Source organism: Lontra canadensis, unplaced genomic scaffold, assembly GCF_010015895.1.
Source record: "Lontra canadensis isolate GAN:19392208 unplaced genomic scaffold, GSC_riverotter_1.0 scaffold18, whole genome shotgun sequence".
NCBI classification, from domain to species: Eukaryota; Metazoa; Chordata; class Mammalia; order Carnivora; family Mustelidae; genus Lontra; species Lontra canadensis.
The window spans coordinates 25,233,199-25,254,694 of record NW_022631012.1 but is presented as its reverse complement, the minus strand read 5'-3'; the positions used below and the strand labels follow the sequence as shown (position 1 = coordinate 25,254,694).

The window sequence follows — 21,496 nt, the reverse complement described above, 5'->3', positions numbered from 1 at the left end:
TTCTGCCATAGGACATTTCTAAAACCCATTCTTCCATTAAACACATTGGCAGAATGCATGACATTAGACTTTAAGTACCTTGATGTCAAATATCACGTTATATTAACAAAGTCTTTCTTCTCAAGGGTAAAAATGAGTTATTCAGCTATATCATATAGAAATAACAGACTTCCGTTTCAGATGTTTATCTAGAAACATTTTTATTTGGAAACAGTTTTTAGACATGCATATCTAATTGGGCTTCTTACTCCTGATTTCATGTAAAAAATTTGTCTGTAAGCCACTATGATAAAAAGAACTTAAAACGTGCTTCAGAAAAGTGTTTTTATGAAGGGCATTGCTGATATAAACAAACATAACAAATTTTCCAAGAATATATTAAAAATATATTACAGTTTGCAATTTGTACGTTAAACACAAGATCCTTTTATCTAATGTGAGCCTTAGAATCTCTTCTCCTGCAGCTTCATGGCAAAACTTCTGATCTCGTTGCTCTAGAGAAAATCACTCTAAAGCGGTAGGTCATCGGCCCGTTTTTTTATGTTGCTAATTCTATCCCAGGGTGTTTCCTCCCCCAGTGACACTGGAGTGGAACATACAACGAGATTAAGCAATCCGGATACACATGTGCAAACAATGCAGGGAATTTTAGGATTTTGGAAATTACCCTAAAACACACGTAAAACACCTAGGAAAGTATTGTTTATTGACCCACTGAGTGAAAATTCCTTCCCTTCCGTGATTTCATTAACTAGATAACTTAATCTTTAAAAAAAACTACTTTATGTACTCCATATATAAACACTCTTCCACAAATCCATATCCAAAACTGTAGTATGGATATTGTAAACATGATGAAAGCAGATAATTTTAAGTTCTTGAAAATACGTTTGTTATTTATGCAGATACTTTAGATACAGCTCACATATGCATATAGTTTGCATAAAATATATACACTTATATAAGTACATTTTAGCTTAAGTTTTAAAATATGGCTTCTGTATTATGACAGTCTCTGTACTTATTTTTATGTATCTTTTGATACTCATCCTAAAAATCATGCTTCCAGAAACAGACCCCAAAATACAGAGAACAAACTATGTAAGGTTACCAGGGATGCAGGGTAGGGGAGCGGGAGATGGGCAAATTGGGTAAAGGGGAGTGGGAGATCCAGGCTTCCGGTAACGGAGTGAGTAAATCACGGGAACGGAGGGCACAGCACGACACTACAGTCAGGATACTGTGCCGGTGATGGATGACGGATGATGGAAGAGGAGTAGCTATACCCGTGGTGAGCAAAGCGTCCAGCTGTTGAATCGCTAGGCTGTACGCCTGAAACTCATGTGACATTGTGTGTGAACTATGCTTCAGTAAAAAAAAAAAAATTAAAAGAAAAACAAATTGTGCTTCCAAAGGGATTATAAGGAAACAATTTATAAATATTTGCGGAGATACCAGGACCTGGTTTAAAGGACTCTACCAGGTCCTGGTATTTAAATATTTAAAAAGTCCTTTAAAATTTCATGTTAAGACACTTTAACATTACATAGGGGATGTACAATTCATTTTCCCCTGGTTTCATTAGCTATTTAAAGTCACTTGATCCCAAATATGTAATTTAATTAAAATTTTTCTGTTTTCATGCCTTGTGTTTTCTAACGACATCTGTAGCTAGTTGTTTTGATTGATTTTTTAAATTCTACGGACTATATGTTACATGTTCATAAACCCTTATGTCCCACCAGCAGGAAGACTCTAGCCATAAAATGAGGTGAAGATGTGTATAACATGTACAAATAATTGAAGCAAGAAATGTCTTCCTCCTTTTCGTATTCAACCTCTAGAGCTTGGAAAGGTTGGGATGTGTTCGCCTTTGCAGACTAGCGCACAGGTACAGCAGTCTCCGGTGCCTGACCTTCAAACGTATACGTGGGTGCTGACCCACATCTACGTATGTCAGGACCCCTGCCCGTTACCCCGCCCTCCACCACCTTTCACGTTTCCTTCCCTCTAACCTCTTGAAGCTAAAGGCACAACCTCGTCGTACTTACAGGGTTTGTGGCCACTAAAGCCTGGTTGTTGGCCACTGCGGTGAGGTGAATGATTGTTACAACAGAGTTACAAACGAAAGAGAAAAACAGGTTTTTGTGCAAGGTAATCCTTTGGCAACTTAAGCTCCTAAAAGGCAAGAGAAACCAAATATTTTATTTTTATTAATAATCATTCAAAGAAGATACATTCACAATTCATAGTAGGTGCTCCAAATCTGGAAGAATTATTTTATTCTCCCCAGACCGACTCATGATAAAATCTTGATTAGGGAAAACCTATAGTTCCTTAAAAGAGAGACAAACGAGTTGTTTCAGGACAGGTAGACATTCGTGAGAATAGAAAATTGCCCATACAAGTCTTCTACATAAATTTCTTCTGTGAATCTCTCAACATGATTAATATTTTGATCTATTCTGAAAATGTAGAAACTCAGGCTCAGAAAAGTTAATTGAGCAAAAGATCCTGCCGGTAATCAATTTGAAAACCTTGGATTTGTCTGTCAGAATCTTACACAGAAAATGCTGTTTTCATTATACCACATAGGTTGTTCTATTTATAAAGCCTGTTTATGAATGTTTATGTAAGCAAAATGAGGGCGCCTGGGTGGCTCAGTGGGTTAAGCCTCTGCCTTCGGCTCAGGCCATGATCTCAGGGTCCTGGGATCGAGCCCCGCATTGGGCTCTCTACTCAGCGGGGAGCCGGCTTCCTCCTCCCTCTCTGCCTGCCTCTCTGCCTGCTTGTGATCTCTGTCTGTCAAATAAATAAATAAAATATTAAGAAAAATAAGTAAAGTGAAACGCTAACTGTAGTTCATTGAAAACAATTTTAATTTTTTGTGTACACTTAAGCTTCCTTTTCTCCTCTATGATAGTATATATTTCTGTTCCTCTCAGAATTCCCACTTTTCTGATGACTCTCCTCCCACCTCAATCTGGGTTGAACGTTAAGAACTTAAAAATGAGTTGCTGGCATCTATGCTCTTCTAAAGATGTAGTCATCATAGGTCCACTAGCAAAAAAAAAAAAAATTAAAAAATTGCTTTTTACTCTCTTACTCTGTGGTAAATGGATATACTGCATCTTCCCCTTTGAAAGCCAAAACAATGCCATATTATGGGCAAAGTTTTGAAATAATAAAATGAAATCTTATTGTAAGTAAAATATTTAATATAAAAACCAAACAAATACTTAAGAGGATTCATGGAATCATTTCAGAATACAAAAATAAAGTTTATTTTGAGTGTTTTATAAAATCATCTACCTAATATGGGCAACATAGATAATCTAGCCTGTATCAATGCAAACCAAACACTTCTGCTTTAGAGACCTTGGTATCCCTTTAGCTGTCATATGGTTGTGTCAAACTGAGCCATTGCGAAATAGATGGACTTTGTGTTAGGTGTGTCCAACTATCTATAATATTAGCCTATGGCTATTGTTTTGGTTTCTTCCATCTTCCTCTAGGTTCTGTGCAACTTAAATGCAGACAGATGCTATCTGACATACGTTTTCTATCGATGTCTAATGGTAAAAATGCTCAGATTTTTCTAGTTACGCATGTTGTTTTTCTCTAAACATATTCATTAACACATGTAAGTTCATCAGTATGAATAAAATCAATTGGTAAATGGAAACCGAAATATGAACTTGGTAATAAACACATTGGTTTGTTTGAATAAAACCCTAAGAATATCCAGGTATTTTTTCAGATGTTAACCTGAAACCAGTTCATCTACTCTAAATTTTAAAATGTACTTATTTTACTCAAAATATTAAAACAATTGTTTTATACACTTGGAGATTTTTTTACAAAAAGTTCTCTGCTTGCCTTATGAGTTATAATACCTCTTTCTATCCGAGCATAACCACAGAATAGAAAATGTGGTTTGTGGGTTTGGGTTGTCTCCGTTTCATATTTTTACATACAATTATTTCAGAATACTGTTTCGGTATGCTGTTTGACAAACAGAGCGGTAGAGGCAGCTAACGTAAGCGTGTCAGCAGTCCGTCACTCTCTGCGTGTAAGGCCTCCACTCATTTCTGTTCTCTTTCGGACCAGTTAGGCGTGGGTAGCATCCAGGCAGACACATACTTCAAAGAGGGTTTCGAAATGGGCCTGAGACTGCATATGAACTATGTTAACTCCTGACACTATGACTTCAGGAAAGTTATTTGAAAACTCTAATCCTTAGTTTCTGCATCTGTAAAATAGGGATAACAATGGTACTTCATAGGACTGGCCATAAGGTGAAGTGAGATTAACCATGTCTAGTGCTCAGCGTAATATCTCAGCCATGTTAAGTGAGCTATTAATTTTTTAAACATAGTTATCGTATGGCTGATTTTTGTCAAGTTCTCTAAGGGTTTTCTCTCAGAAATTATAAAATAGCATCAAGGGTCACCTTTGTAATCTAAAACTGTCCATATTTTACGTAGCACAATGAAACAGTGAATTGCCATCTTTTTGTTACAAAGCAAAAGAATTTAGCACTGGAAAGACAGTTTCCTAGGATGAAGGGTGATAGATAAGCAAACTGACTTGTTTCCCAAGGAATTTCATCCTTCTCAGAGTTGTCTCCACATCACTACTTTCATTCTCATACAAGCCCCAAGTTTGAAAGACTTACTTATTTAAGAAACACAGAGTAAGCACGTGGAGGGGAGGGGCAAAGAGACAGAGAGAGGGACCATCTCAAACGACTTCCCACTGAGCCTGGAGCCCAACGCAGGGCTCCGACGTGCCATCCTGAGGTCATGTCTTGAGCCGAAATCAAGAGTAGGACCTTAACCGACTGTACCACCGGGGTACCTCATACAAGCCCCAAGTATTTATGCGGCTCCATATTCAAACTTCTGCCACAACATGAACAAAATACTTGCCTTTGTTTCCCATTTGGATGTGAGGTAGAAATTTCCAGATTACTTTCACTCAGTACTAATCCTAAGCAAAGCCAATGACAAAAAGAGCAAATACAAGCAACGTAAAAACTGCCCAGGCTACCGAGTCCTGCTTTCTTATGCGAGCGTAACTGATTGAGTTTCCTAATGATGAGCCGAGTTCCCAGGAACGCACTAACCACGTATCTGGGAGGAAAGCTCGTGCCAGTTGGAACACTGCCAAAAGAGCAGGCAGAAGGCAATCAATGTGTTAAAAGGAAACACAGTGCAGCCATCTTCTGCCTACTGAAGGGGACACTGAGTCGACGGGTTCACCTGGTTAGGTGTGACCTAAGGTAGACACGAGCTCTACCAATGGCTCCTCCGAGGCTGCCGGTGACCCTCTTGATCAGGTTAGAGAGAGGACAAGAGTGTCAGCCAAGGTGGTCAGTGGAAGTCCTGGAGGGATGTGGTTGCTCTTGCTCCGTCACACTCCCTCCTCCCCCACCCCTGCCTTTCGCGGCTCCTCCGTTAAGACAGCTGATGGGTATGGGCTGCAGAAGGAGCAGACGGGCACCTTTCATGGGGCCAAATGGCTTTCTCATGTGTGATCTGCCCCACGCGAGAGCAGGGCAGGAAACCAAGGGAAGAAATGGGCTTTCTGAATACCTGTGACTCTTACACTCCCCCAAATTTCAGAGATAAAATTCATAATAATAGCTGCTACCATTTATTGAGCTTTTAGAATATCCCAGACACAGAGGTAAGTACTTCACATTCATGAGGCCATATAATAACCCCTTGAAGCATCATTATCCTTTAGTCAAATGTAAGTACGTTGCTCCAGATTACAACCCTATTAAGTCATCTGCTGGATTTGAATGTTGCATTTAAAGAAAATTTAAGGTTTTTGTCTCTTTTAATATTAATTTGATCACTATAACTATTGATGCATAAGTAATATATTGTACACTATCTCTAGATTTTGAGGAAACACTTCTGAATATTATAGATGTCATTCACGTGGCAGTAGGGGACAAATATACAAGTTACATCACATAATTTCTGATAGTGTTATATGCTTTTTAGTAATTAAAATAGGATTAAGAAATAAAGACTGTAGCCAGAGGGGAGACTCAAGATGGAACTGAAACAGAAGATAGGGGAGAAAAGCATTGCAAGCAGATTAAGAAGTTACTCAAAGTCAAAGTTCAAAAAAAAAAAAACATTGAGCTTAGAGTTTTTACAGGGCACAAAGAACGATGTGAGTAAAGACATGGGCAAGACTCCACATTGTTTTTCTTTCCCTATTCTAAAATGAAGAAAATTGAAGAGCATAATTTACTAAAAGACTTTTTGATTATAAAGCTCATACTCATTTGGGTTACATTTTAATGTTCTAGCAGCAAAGGTTAGCAGCATACTATCCAGTCACTCCCGGGTTCTGTCTTCCCGAACTACTACAAGGATGCGGCACGTCGGAGGACTGACTGTGGTTTCTCCTCTTCTGTAGTCATGTCTGTGGGTACAGTCTAGCAAAATAAACTGCCCACAAGAGTAAAAAACCCAGTTGCAACATACATTATGACTTTGAGGAGGGCAATGGAATAGTATTTATGTTCTCTAGTTCAAATCATGAAGTTTTAATCCATTCCAGTGACTGTCCTTTTAACCTCAAGCAATGGATCATTTGTTTTCTTAAAAGGACTTGTCATTCTGTTCCCATGAAAATGTAGTTATGCTTAAATAGCACTTATGTTTCAACTTGTTCAACAAAATAGATTACACTTACAAAGAAGTTGCATATTTATCAAAAAAGATTAACAGGAATATGTGACCTTTACCATTCAGTTATAGCTTTAAATAATAAATTTGCTGTTTAAAATAAGTCCAAAATCTTTAATTCAGTTATTTACTTTATATCTCCATACTTGGGACTCCTCACCGCAACCCAGTGACAGCGGTTACATTGTAGCGGAAGTGGTTTTTGTTAGAGTAAATCCCTTAGTTCTTCTGCTCTCGCCCTATTCAGCTCGGACACTAATGCGGAATTACAGGGCTTTATTACATAATCGCAGCGAGCGTTTCTGAAAAGCTTTCCAACTAAGACTTTTCAGTTCTCACCATGTTTAGTTTGAGGGGGATAGACGTTTCAGCACATTGTTCGAAGTTCATTAATTTGGAAATAGACTGAGTATGATCTAATAAAATGTTACATGAAAAATTATGGTGAATTAACCAATATTCAATGTTAGGTTGAAGGAAGCCTGGGATGCATAGAGCAGAATGAAATGGGCTCAGAACGGCACTGCCTCAAAGGACTGACACGTGCCAACGAGCTGAGAACGCGAGATGACCTGAGCCACGTGACTCAGGGCCACCTGCTGATTGTTTCTGAACTCGGCCGTTGTCCAACCTCTGATGGGCAGATTTGCCCGGTTTTCAACAACTTATGGAAGTGAAAGTTCTAATTTGCCAAAACAAAAACATCAGGATATGGTTTATAGAGTTAAGACTTTTTGTTCTCTATGTTGCCATGTAGGATTTCTTTGACTAGTTAGCTTCGTTTAAAATTGATTTGAAGATTGAACCATGAACAGTTTTCAGGAGGAAATGTGTCGCTTAAAGAAGAAAACCATACTTGGTTCTAGTTCGAGGGATATATGAAGAACTGGAATCTAGATAGGTGTTCACAGTATTGGCTGGGCATGTTCAGACATGATCTGAGAAAAAAAGGTGAGAGCGAGTCACTTGTCCTGAAAAGCAGGAATATAAGCATTAAAGGATTATTTTATTAAGGAAGTTTAGCCTATCAACTGGATAGATTTTTGTTGAATTTTATTTAAAACTATCTCAACTACCTAAACATGACATCATTGTCTATATAGTTGCAAATATGCAACTTGGCTTTGAAATTACTTGGAATCAGTGTCTAAAAGATGACAACAATTAAGATGTCAAAAATAAAAAGAACCATTGTTTCTCCATACAAGTCAGATGTTGTATGTGCTCTTTTATGTGCAAGAAGATGGAGCCCTTTATCTGGGTTGAAAGTAAGGGCCAGATTTGCTATGCTCTCCAATTTTAAACAGTAATTAAAATATAATTTATAACTAATTCTGGTAAAGTTTATTTTTTTTTATCTGAAGGGTTGTGCTTTGTTTTTCTAAGGATCATTATGAGTAAGAGTCATTGCCTCTCAGGGCTTGGCAAATCCCAAAGCTCTGTCTCTCTGTTCCCCTCCCTTTCAGTTCCTTTTCTTTTTATCTCCCACTCTGATTCTTTCCTTTAATTGGCTCTAATATAAAACTGAAGTATATCTGGTAAATAGTGCTTTGAGCTCTCTGTTTCTAATTTAAAGCATGGATGAGTAGGAGACTTTTCTCTGTCTAAATAAACATAACAAACAGCACCCTAAATCAACTGTTTTGTTTGGTTCTTGGTTTTTATTAGGATGGGTCAGTAACCCTGGATTAACAGACCCACAAAAAATGTTACCTCTACCAAAGACGAAGCAAGAGTGACTGCATTCTGGGGAATCGGGGCAAGCAGCAGAAGAGATACTGGTAGCTTTTCAGTACACAGTGATTTCATGTGAAACATCAACTCTACAGGATGTTTCCAGGTTGGTGGGAAGAAAGGTAAAATTTCTAGTGCTCTTGACTGTTTGAACATGCTTTATTAACCCTTCAATTCAGCATCTTCCGAGGCAATCTGTGCCTTCCTTCAGTCCAGCTACAGAGTATCCCAGGTCGTTTTACACAGATCCTCCTCCTGATCGGAATTTTAAGGAGTCGTGCTCTAATTCCTTTCTTTGTTGATGGAGACAACAAAGGCCAAACTCAAGGGCCTTGTCCAAGGTCATAGATAAGTCATGGGAAAGTCAGTCTTAGAAATAAGCTTCCAAGTCGCTTCATGTCTTTCATTCCTCAAAAATGTATTAAGAGCCTACTGTGAGCAAAGCCTTAGGCTAAGCCCTGGAATATATTTAAAAAAAAGAAAGCAGAGATGATTTGTGCTGTCATGGGACTAACTTTGTGATGTTCTTTCCAGTTCTTTCCATCACTTGCTGGTCAGTGGACGGTTGTTTTCAGTAGATGGCAGCTTCGACTGTTATGGTAGACAGTTTTGAGGAGTATATAGTAGAAGTGTCTTAAAATCAAAGGTTACAAATTCATCACTATGGTTTCAAGTACTGAATAAGCCAGATGGTATCTTGTGGGCATAAAGAACTTTATTATTTTTGACTAGTTTAATGAAACATAATTTTCTGATATATTAATAACTGTAATAAAATTTTTCATTCACTGTTTAGTTATTTTCCTATGTGAAAATTATAACAATTTCTTTATAAATTGTGTTTTTTAATTTTGTTTTTTAAAGTGCCCACTGGTATAGTGCACCTAGCAGGGCTGAATGTTTATATAAAAATATTTTAATGGACTAATAAGGAATAATGATAACTATACCAATAATAGACATTTCCAAATTAGACATTCCACTTAACACTGAATATTTACTATGTTAGTCTTTATGCCTAATCTATGGCATAAATACTGATAGAATAAGATGTGAGGGGTGCCTGGGTGGCTCAGTCATTAAGTGTCTGCCTTTGGCTCAGGTCATGATCTCAAGGTCCTAGGATCGAGCCCCGCATGGGGATCTCTGCTCAGCAGGGAGCCTGCTTCCCCTTTCCTCTCTGCCAACTTGTGATCTCTGTCTGTCAAATAAATAAATAAAAATCTTTAAAAAAAAAGAAGTTTTAAAAAAAGGATAAGATGTGAAATTCAGGGTTACAGAAATAAAAGAACTTGCCGCACAGCAGGTGAATGACAGAGGTGGTATCTGTCAGCTACATGTCCAGAAGGAACACTCTTCACACTCTGTGACTCAGGATGTCCAGACATACAGAAAAGTATTTCAATTGTTACATGTAGGTCTTCACTTGAAGAGGGTTTTTCATGTTTTATATAAAGCCTGAGCATGTATAATAAAAATTAATTTGTAGTTTTACTTCTTTCTGTCCAAGTGTTCCATTTATAAAAGATAATTAAAGTCAAATAAAATTACCTACAAGCAGAAAAAAACAGATTGGGAGGAAGTATGGATAACTTAGTTAACATTCTATATTTCTCAAGACTATACTTTGTCTTTGAATAAGGAGTGAATTCTTTTTCCTGAGGTTAGAAATAGTTAAAACTTGTAATTTTTCCCCAAGATTTGTGAGATAGTGTTAAACAACTCTTATTATTTCTATTTTATGCTTTTAGGATAGAGGCTATCTTTATATTCAGTCATAGTTGTAAGAGCTTTCATATTTAAAAATCTTAGCTAATATTAGTTACATTTAAATTCATTCTCTCAGTGTGTTTGTATGGTATGGTACGGTGTGGTAGGTATGTAATTTTCATGAACTAAAAATCTGAGCTCTACGAGTATTGCATAAATTTAACAGCAATTAATTAATTATTTAGTTCTAAGAGCCAAGAGTGTCATATTTTCAAATTTAGACAGTTTGTATTTTTTTTTTAAGATTTATTTATTTGTTTGACAGAGAAAGAGAGAGACACTGCAAGCAGGCAGAGCAGCAGGCAAAGGAGGAGGGAGAAGCAGACTCCCCACGAGTAGGGAGCCCGATGAGGGGCTTGGTCCCAGGACCCCGGGATCCTGATCTGGGCCAAAGGCAGCTGCTTAACCCACTGAGCCACCCAGGCGCCCCCCTAGACAGTTTGTATTTTTAAATTGTAAAGATTCTGTCTTCATGAATGAGAAAAGAAATGAACTGTATCTTTTTGAAACTTTATTTTATTATACTAAATAAGAATTTGAAATTTTAATTTCATTTTGGGTTTACAAAGTCACTATTAGCTGATTTTCATTGCCCTATTTTACCAATAAGTGTGTCAGCATCAGCAGCATTGCTTCACTTTGTCAGTGGTCATGAGTTATAGCTCTACGGACCAGCGCGCTTCATCTAACAATTATCCTTCTGGGTGCCTGGGTGGCTCAGTTGGTTAAGCATCTGCCTTCAGCTGAGGTCATGATCCCAGAGTCCTGCCGGCTCCCTGCTCAGCGGGGAGCCTGCTTGTCCCTCTCCCTCTGCCCCTCCCCCTGCTCATGCTCTCTCTCTCTCTCTCAAATAAATAATTGAAATCTTTTTTTTTTATTTTAAATAAATAAAAAAATAAACAAAAATTATTACCTTGAAAATGGTTATTTTTCTGTTTTTTAGAACATTTTTAATTTATTATATAATCATAAAGTTTTCTTATTCCAAAGACAGTGTTCATTTAAAAAATCTTGTTTAAGGAGAAAATATATTGAAGAGTGAAGTCATGAAGTTGTATTAAACTATATATAAGCAACTGATATGATATAACAAATTTGTTTTGAGTAAGAACCTTTTGATAACTTGTTGCAAAATATGGTACAGTAAATTAAATTCCTTAAGAAATGTTTTCTATATTTTAGGATAAAAATTCTTTTCAACTGTCTTTGATACATTTTTACATATTTACTAAAGAAAACATGTCAAATATAAAAGTGTACACAGATGCTTAATTAGCTTTATTCAGAGGGGAGTTTTTAAAAGTCATTTTCTAATGGTGCCTAGATAATGTTATAAATCAAAAGTGCCATTAAAAAGTGTCTATGGGGATTCCTCAAAGTAACTGATCTTGAAGATTTTTAAAAAGGCACAGGTTTCCAAAAACAGCAATTCTGATGCAATCTCTAGATCCTGTGATTTTGAAGTCATGAGAGACCATGGCTGGTCGGTTCATATATTATTCAATATACTCTAAATATCTGATTGGCTGTGGGCCAAAGGCTGGTGTTCTGGTTACATTTGTATCTAACATCCAGCTGCCTGGTAATTGACCTGCTACTGCTCCAGCTGATTCTGAAGCTGCCAGTGTTGCAAGATGGTTGTTGAAGAAGGAAAGTGTAGAAGGAGGAGGAGGACATAGAGGAGGAAGACAATGACAGGGTCATGCAGATGCACTGGGATACAGCTACTCACTCGTCACACTGCATTCTGTAATCATCGGTGGCGATCAAAATTACGAAAACCGTGTTAATGCGTAAAATATTGTATTCACATTTTGGTATTCCTTTCCCATCAATTTAAAACATAACTTGTTGATTGGTTAAATTAAGAAATGGGAGCTGACTCTCCCTCCCAAAAAAGGATGTAAATTTCAAATAAAATTCAAAATGCAAGCTGACTATACGAATGATGACGTCCCAAACAAGGAAAAGTAATCTAACCATAACATACTTAGATCATCAGATTTAATAATATATATTAAATCCCATTGCCATTATTTGCATAAAATACCAGTTTCTGTAATGGACTGTGTACACTAACACAGAAATTGACCTAGAAGTTGAAAACTCAGTTAAGAAGTCCTATAATATTTGACAGTTACTAAAACAAATACAGATAGATTTACATACAAAATTTACATAATTTTGGCTCTCTTCTCACTACCTGACTTTATTCTTATCTGTCCACTAATTTTGTACAGTTGGGCTTCAGATTTCATCAGTCTCTGCTCTATATATTTCACAAAGCCAAGTTCAATATATTTCAAATTGTTTTAAACAATTTATTTTAAATGTTATAAGTCGCCTATATTTCATACATTTTATCAGAACATGATGGAAACATGCACATGGCACTGCATTCACCAATGACAACTGGTCAACTTGAAAGTGTTTTACATGTACTTACTTGAAATAAAAGAATATACCAAGCGAGATAAGCAGTGAGGCGATGGACAGTCCATGTCCGATTATCGTCAGGTAGAACAGGTTCAGCGCGGTCTGTAAGTCGCACAAACAACAACACAAGTAAGGGCCGTGTCAGTACTATAACCTCCCTGTGTAAAACTGAACTCAATAGAGTAACCTGTGTCTTTGAGAATATGTGCTCTGAGAGCCTTGCCCTCTAGCTTGTATTAGACATTTGAATACGTCTGGAATGAAAAATAGCTATGCAAATTTATCGAGTGACATCAAAATTTACAAATTGTGTGCCCTTTTTATTTAAGAAATTAGAAGTCATAGGAGAGGAAGGAATAATTTTATTGATCTCGGTTGTGTAATATAAGAAACTAGCATTTTATGTTTTGAAAGATATTGGCAATTTTCACTCTATCACTTTGTGCACATTGAATCAAACGCTCTGTAGTTATTTTTGTGTGTTTTGTTTAGATAGAGCTTTCTTTATTACTGGGTTTTTCTCTTTCCTTTGACTATTTGAGACTCCAAGACAAATCTCAATATAGTAATTATAGGAGCCTCTGATATGAATGTACAAATATGTTCTTTCGCATGATTTTGACTTTTCCTCTGATTTTTTAATTTTTCTATATTCCATCTATTTGTAACTTATTATTTATTGTGTATTTTTATAATTCTCTTTAAACCCTTCTCTGAGTTAACAAAGAATACATGATTTATAGTTATGCTGATAGCGGACAGTTATCAAATGCTCAGTCTATGCTGTAGTTTTTTAAGGTTTTTCCTTGTATTATGTCAATGCATACCGAAACCTTGAGGGTGAGTTTACTGTTATCTTCATTGCATACTCCAGGGAGCAGAGGCTGAGAGAGGTCATAGTTCGCCTGAGGTCCTCGGGCTGGTCAAGGGCAGGAGCAGGAAGTCCCATTTCAGGACCGGGCCTCAGTCACTGACCAGCTCGTCTGCGTCCCCCACGAGCACATACGTGCAGGCACCTCTGCCAGAGCTTCTTCGTGACAGACCGTGACTAGCCTTGATTTGCGTGTGGTGCTGAGAGTGGGAACGTGGGAAGGCCCTGGAACCGGTCGGCAGGACAGCCTGCCACCGGGGGACAGGGAGGGCCGTTCAGACGCTGCTGGGCTCCCTGTCCACTCGAGCACAGTTCCTGAACTTAACTCTCAGAATTCCCACCACTGAAACGGTCCCTTTTCTTATGCTTCCCAAGTATGCTTTCTTGGGGAAATTTGAAACTCTACTAGTGACACACGGACGTGTAGACACCCTGTCACCTAACGGGGTTACTTCCTCCGCGTCATGACAGAATGAACGATTATTTCCACAAAGACTTTTCTCCATTGTTTTTCTCAAAGTATATTATGAACATCGAACGGAACACAAAGTAAATTTCCTCCAACCTGTACCGGCAACTAACTTTTTAAACAGTGTGGACCGCGGGTCGGTTAATTCGCATTCCGTACCTTCACTTTCTCGTGTGTGTTCACGTTGCACTGGGTGTAATTGGTCCACGTCCGGTTGCTCAGTGGGTGTCTAAACCAGTTTCCATCTTGGTCACAGATCTTTGTAACTTTTTCTTTATAATTAAAAAGAAAAGAAGTGGACAGTCATTTAATTAACTTGGGGTTTACTTAATTTCCTTTAATTAATGTAAGCGGATCTGTATATAAATTTCCGCTTTTACCTGATGGGTCAAAGTCCTGAAAGTAATCGGGGCAGTGCTGTATCGACTCGGTTCCGGCGGCGACGTCGTTCCAGCACAGCCACCCGTCCCAGGTTCTGTTGCAGTAAATGCCTGAAGGGGGAGGAAACATCAGCGGTTGCTAGAGCTTCTAGCTGCACCTGGAGACATCAAAATCTTCCTGGTGGGTTAATACCGACGTGAAATACAGACCACCGACTGAACATGAAGACGACATATACAATCTGTAGCTATTACTTAAATTTTTCACTTAGTAACTACTGGAAAAACTGCTAAATTCAACTCAGAAATATCTGAGTATATTTAAAAGTTTAACTTAAATTCCAATTCTCAAAGGCAGGTCTTCACTCAATAAATCGAGTGGTCTTTGCTAGTTTTCCTTAACCATAAAGGTAGTAGTTACTTAGTGTCCCTACACTTAAATTTAAAAAAAAAAAAAATGGGAAATTGGAAAATGTGTTATCTTAGAAACTCTGTTCCTAGGGCAAGGTGTTAGTGTTTTCTGGAAAAAAAAAAAAAAAATGAATACTCCAACATTTCCCATTTCACTACATTGACCTTAACAGATACAGGGGGACCTTTCCACCAAATTCTAGCTCTTACTTGCCTTCCTTTACTTTTCAAATGGAGTGGACTGTCTAACATTCTCACAATTTTCTTTTACCACCCTGTTACACGAAAAAATGTTTTTTTTTTTTAAGGCATAAAGAGATGACCAGCGTTCCAAAGTTATAACAGTCTATAATCAAAGAAAATAATTTTCCACCTCGTCAGGCAAGCACTCATAGATAGAAGCCCGAATGTTGTCTGAGATGTTTATTATTTTTAACAGATTTGTGCCACAATCTCAGAAAAATTCTATTGGCCTGAAAGTATAAATAATTCTGATTAAAACAAAACTCAGATCGTCTCCTTTTTTTCTCCTGTGATTTTTCAAACACTTATTCACATAGTCTGCATTCACATATTACTAAATAAAATACATTTGGGGGCCTATCAGAGAAGAATTCCCTGATAGAAAGCATCTCAAATAAGTCTTATCACTGATCCAAAAGATTCTACTTAATTAATGACAACACTGGCAGTATGATAGATTTCAAGGCCCAGGAACTTTCAAACTGTGTTGTATGGCATTTGAGGAGACAGGAGTAGGTATTCCATTAAAAGAGTTTCTATGGTCAAAAAACTTGGTAAGCACAAAGTGAACATAACGACAGTTCTTCATTGCAAGACTTCTAGAGTATTTAAAATTACAAAGTGTGTTACGAAGCTGCAACAGAAGGATTGATTACTGTTATTCTAAAACTATTGTATCACAAAATTGTCTCATAAAGATATCCCTGTTGTTCAACAATTAGATTTGAAGCTGCTTTTACATATATCTACATGATCTGGAAGGGGTCCATTCAATCATTTTGAACTTACAACACTTAGATTTTAATGGAATAAAGTGAGAAGCAAGAGGGATTAACACAGAATTTGTATACAATTCATGTACTTGATAATTTAACTCCTATTGATATAATACCAGATATTTCGTCATTGTCTATATATTTCAAAGACATTTTTAACTGGATAAATTTCTCATAATAGGGCACCTGGGTGGCTCAGTGGGTTAAACCTCTGCCTTCAGCTCAGGTCATGATCCCAGGGTCCTGGGATCGAGCCCCACATCAGGCTCTCTGCTCAGCGGGGAGCCTGCTTCACGCACCCCTTTCTCTCTCTGCCTGCCTGTGATCTCTGTCAAATAAATAAATAAAATCTTTGAAAAAAAATGTTTGGATATATATATCTAAATCGTTCTCCAAAGATAAACTACATTGTTCATTCAGATTCTTCATCAAGAAGAATTGTTCATTAAGATTGTAAAAGTTGCCCAGTGTGGGAAAATCACCTTTTTCCTCACAAACAAGTTCATTTTGTCAATTACAAATATCAGTAATAAACTACTTTTAACATTTTGTTTATATAAGAAACATTCCATATTATACCATCAAATATTTTCCCCCAAATTTTAAGATCTTTGTTTCCACTGATAATTTAGAAATAGTGAAAGTCTTTACATTTTTGGTATGTTTCGTTGTGAGTTTTGCATTTTATATTTGGAAGATATATCCTATTTTTATGGCTGCCAGATAAAATATAGAGCCTGGTATTAGTTTTGATTTTTTAGTTTGTTTTTGTTAAATCTGACAACTCTCTCTGTGCCACTCATCCGTGTATCTTAAGAAGCTAGGCAGACATCTGGCATTTTGCAGTCCCTCAGTAATGTTACAAAAATATCTAAAGAATATCTTAATAGAAACAGAAGCACTTAGAATTTATTAGCATTGCTACAAATATATTATGTAAAAAAAAGTTATAATTTTGTTGTGCCAACTCCTATCAAACAGCTTGTGAAAAAAAAAATACAAATTACATAAACTGAAGATCAATGGCCACTGATTTAATTCAAGGTGGACATTTGATATTTTAAATATCTTTGTACCTTAAAAACTGTTACTAAAAATATTTCTGTTACACATATTTCTTAGTAGAATTTTTTGAAAGAAGCAAGATAAATTATGTCATAAAATGTTCATGTATTATTGAGAATGCACACATGCCAGGAAAGCTAACAACTAATCCATTTTTAGTAAGGGACCTAAAGAACCCATAAATGATGTCATGGAGTAGCTTTCTTTTAAGAATACATCAAGTGCATTTAAAATTAAAAATTTGGGGTGCCTGGGTGGCTCAGTGGGTTAAAGCCTCTGCCTTCTGCTCAGGTCATGATCTCAGGGTCCTGGGATCGAGCCCCACATCAGGCTCTCCGCTCAGCGGGGAGCCTGCTTCCCCTTCTCTCACTAGCTGCCTCTCTGCCTACTTGTGATCTCTCTCTCTCTCTTTCAAATAAATAAATAAAATCTTTAAAAAAATAAATAAAATTAAAAATTTTATCATGTTTACCTTCTGTTTGTTGAATCGGATCTTGCATAATTTTTTGGTAACATTCGTACTGAGCTGTCATGATTTTATTTCTAGTATAGACACCGAACTGACTTAAGCCATCAGTGTTCTCTTCTGATTCTGCTATGTCAAGAATCTAAGGGATTTAAAAAAAAAAAAAAAAAACTTCAGAATTGTGAGAATGTCCGTCAGAGGCAGTCTGTCCCATGGAAAACCGTCACTGCAGTGATGCGCTCCACGGTCGTCTGGCTCTGGAGGGGACTCCCTGATCTGAAGTGTTTGCCAGTTTTCATGGTTTAAATATCCCCACCGTGGTTAGTTCCAAGTGCCCCAAAGCGCTGCTAATGGCGGCTGTGGTCCACACACGGCTGTCTGGAGCCTGGGGAGCCGGCCCTGGGACGTGCACTCGGGAATATGGACGGAGCTGTGGTCCAAGTCCTTCGTGCGTGTTCTCCGGCTCTGTGAACACAGGCAAGATCTTTAAGGCCCCCGAGACCCTGAGCTTCATTATTGTCCAGTGGAGTAAGTCAGTACCAGGATAACAGAGGGCAGTGTCTGATGTGTGGCAAATATTCAAAATTTTCATTCTTATCATCATGTTTTGACAATCACAATATTGAGAATATTCATCTGTGGGCAAATGGAATTTCATTGTCTGCACATCAGCAAGTGTTTTTGGACAAAGCATAGATTTATGATCTTCCAACTCAGAAGCACTATTTTAAGCTTCACTTCAGTTTCAGTATCTATATGACTTGTTTCTGTTTTGTAATAGGAAGCCTGTATAACCTGTCTTCGACCTTATTTCTTCTTTACTTTTCCATTATTTCTACCAATTTCCATAAGCAGTAATTTTCTACTTTTATTTTGTCACCTTTTTCTTTTATTCTATTTAAGTTCAACTAGCCAACGTATAGTACATCTTTAGTTTTTGATGTAGTGTTCATTGATTCATTAGTTGCATATAACACCCAGGGCTCATCATATCACGTGCCCCCCTTAATGACCACCGCCCAGTTACCCTGTCCCTCCACCCACCTCCCCTCCAGTAACCCTCAGTTTGTTTCCTGGACTCTCGTGGTTTGTCTTCCTCTGTGATTCTTCCCATTCAGTTATCCCTCCCTTCCCCTATGATCCTTTACCCTATTCTTTACATTCCACATAATAATAAAACCATATGATAATTTTCTGTCTCTGATTGACTTATTTCATTTAGCATAATACCCTCGGGGTCCATCCACATTGATGTAAATGGTGGGTATTCATCCTTTTTGATGGCTGGGTAAGATTTCACTGGATGCATGAACCATTTCTTCTTTATCCATTCATCTGTTGAAGGACATCTTGGTTCCGTCCACGGTTTGGCGACCGTGGCCATTGCTGCTATGAACATTGGGGTACAGATGGCCCTTCTTTTCACTACATCTGTATCTTTGGGGTAAATATCCAGTAGTGCAATTGCAGGGTCATAGGGAAGCTCTATTTTTAATTTCTTGAGGAGTCTCCACACTGTTCTCCAAAGTGGCTGCACCAACTTGCATTCCCACCAACAGTGTAAGAGGGTTCCCCTTTCTCCACATCCTCTCCAACACATGTTGTTTCCTGTCTTGATAGCTTTGGCCATTCTAAGTGGTGTACGGTGGTTTCTCAATGTGGGTTTGATTTGTATTTCCCTTGTCCCCTTACTCTTGATTCTCTGTTCCCTAGCCCAAATTTGTATTTAATAAAGTCTAAATAGAAATATTCTCCCAGTGTGTGGCACCACTTAATTTCACTATTGCCTGCCCACCATTTAACATGCTCACTCTCTCTCTCTCTCATTCTGTGATTAGTTTAATTTCCTAATAAAGATTTATGCAGCAGTTAGCTGCACAAGCCATGAACATAAATTTACAGCATTGAGAAAATTAGTATTTTTCTCCTGTTCTCAGGAAGTTTATGGAATTGCATAAATCAATATTTTTATTCTTAAAAACTCAGATTTGCAAAAAAAAAAAAAAACCCTCAGATTTGCACACTGTGTGAGTTCAAGAAAAATGGTCACAATCCTTAAATTACAGTAGTCAGACTGGTCATCTGATACAGAGTCACCTGCACGCAAGGAAGTCGGCAGGCGCGGCTCCCGGCACCGCAGCGGAGGAAGCGAGCGGAGGGAGCAGGCGTCCTGCTCCTGGAATCCCAGTCCGTGCACCTACGATAACAGCGGAGGCGAGCAGGCCTGGCACGGCTCCTGGACTGGAGAATGTTTTCAAATTCAAATGCGGACAGGAATGTAGTCTTGCTTTTTTCCGTTTAGGTTTTCTGTATTTTTCTTGAGTCTCTGTTTGCCTCTCTTTATGGGCTGGCGTGGGAACACCGCAGCAAAGTTATTTGCCGGCACAGAGTGAGATGGGATTCCCTCCTGTTCCTGCCGCACAGAAGGCGACAAGGGTTCGGGCGCTCTCCACGTGGCCCCGAGGAAACTGTAAACAAAATACTTGTGTAACTGAAGACAACACGACCTGTACTGAGGACTTGACCCTCCAGGGCGGCGGCAGGCGGTCGTTTCCCTCCACCTCTAGCCTCATTCCCTGCAGATGCCCGCAGGGCCGTGCAGGGGTGCAGCGGCGCAGACACCTGCTCCAAGCTTACGTCAAGGCCTGTCAGCAAACAGACACTCGGTACTGGAATGAATGGACCAGGGAAGGAATTTGCCAGCAGCGCGGGTTTCGGTAAGTGCGCACGAATGCGAGGCGGAATGAGAGAGAAACCAGCGGGGTGGCCTGCTTTTAAAATAGATCTACCCGGGGGCCGGGGTGGCTCCGTGGTTAAGCCGCTGCCTTCGGCTCAGGTCGTGATCCCAGGGTCCTGGTGATCCCAGGGTCCTGGTGATCCCAGGGTCCTGGTGATCCCAGGGTCCTGGGATCGAGCCCGCATCGGGCTCTCTGCTCAGCAGAGCCTGCTTCCCCCTCTCCCTCTGCCTGCCTCCCTGCCTACTCGTGATCTCTGCCTGTCAGATAAATAAATAAAATCTTAAATAAATAAAATAGATCTAACTCGGAGTCAACAGGTCTGGCTGAAAAGATTTGACCTACTATGTACGACTACACTTTGGAGCCGTTTCATTCTTTCAAGCTCCGCCGTCTTCTACAGTCCATCACCAACCTTCCCCCGCCGCCTCGCCATCCCGTAGTGGCTCCCCTTGAATTAAACCTGAACTTGTGTACACTGAACGGAAATAAAATATTGCTTTGTTGATTAAAATGTACTTGACTTATGCATCAAATAACTGCATGTCATTCTGGTGTTATTAATCCTTATTAATTAAAGTAAATTGGAAATTAAAACAAATCATCATAAATAGGGATTTACACCAGAGGAATTTATACCTACCGTAAAAAAAGGCAGGACTAGCAGCAAATACAGGATACGCTTTTTCTCCATCACTGAAGCCAAAATGAACTATGTTATACAATGTAAGTCAAACTGCAACTAAGATGAAAGAAATGTAATTAATCAGTATTTACAAAATACAGGTGGCACTCAATGATAAATTTTTTAAAGCTATATAGTAATTTTGCTTTAAGGATTTGATTGATAGTTTTATATATTACAGATGTTAAGAGCATTGGGTGCTTGGGTGGCTCAGTCAGTTAAGCATCTGCTTTTGGGTTAGCTCATGATCCCAGGGTCCTCAGATCCTGCCCTCATCAGGCTCCCCTCTGCCCCTCCCCCATTTGTGCGTGCGTGCTCTCACTCTCTCTCTTTCTCAAATGAATAAATAAAGAACATTATGGCTTAAAATACTAAAGGGCCTAAATGCATTTCAGTTTTACAAACAGAAAAGCTTCTTACATATATATTTTTAAGTAATTAGAAAACGCCTTGCTTTCTTTGCCTTTACCAAAATTGGAATAAAATGATTAAAGTCTCAAAATAAAGAGCTTCACAAGAATATAGAAACACAAAATTTGATAACATATCTTACTATAAAGCTCACCTTTATTTCCTATAAATAATTAACCTCATTTTTAATTTTCCAACTCTTCAATAATTTAAGGAGAAAATTGTTAATCAGGCCAATTCCTTGAGAATTAACAACCATGTGTCATAAAAATGGCCTTATAACTTAATAGAAATTCATCTTTAATCAGGAAATAAAAGATTTCCCTATCTA

The 21,496-nt window shown here is 38.3% G+C and overlaps 1 protein-coding gene across 1 annotated transcript in view; it reads right to left on the bottom strand.

Moving 5' to 3' along the window:
- Positions 1-20,805, bottom strand: part of CALCRL (calcitonin receptor like receptor) — a 35,325-nt gene extending 14,520 nt beyond the window's left edge. Inside the window, exons 1-6 of the mRNA XM_032860264.1 lie at positions 20,713-20,805; positions 17,341-17,476; positions 14,374-14,484; positions 14,153-14,265; positions 12,664-12,755; positions 2,052-2,178 (exon numbers count right to left, since the gene is read on the bottom strand). Coding sequence (XP_032716155.1) covers positions 2,052-2,178; positions 12,664-12,755; positions 14,153-14,265; positions 14,374-14,484; positions 17,341-17,476; positions 20,713-20,763 — 630 coding nt within the window. The 5' untranslated portion in view covers positions 20,764-20,805. The remainder of the gene's footprint in view (positions 1-2,051; positions 2,179-12,663; positions 12,756-14,152; positions 14,266-14,373; positions 14,485-17,340; positions 17,477-20,712) is intronic.
- Positions 20,806-21,496: the final 691 nt, after the last annotated feature.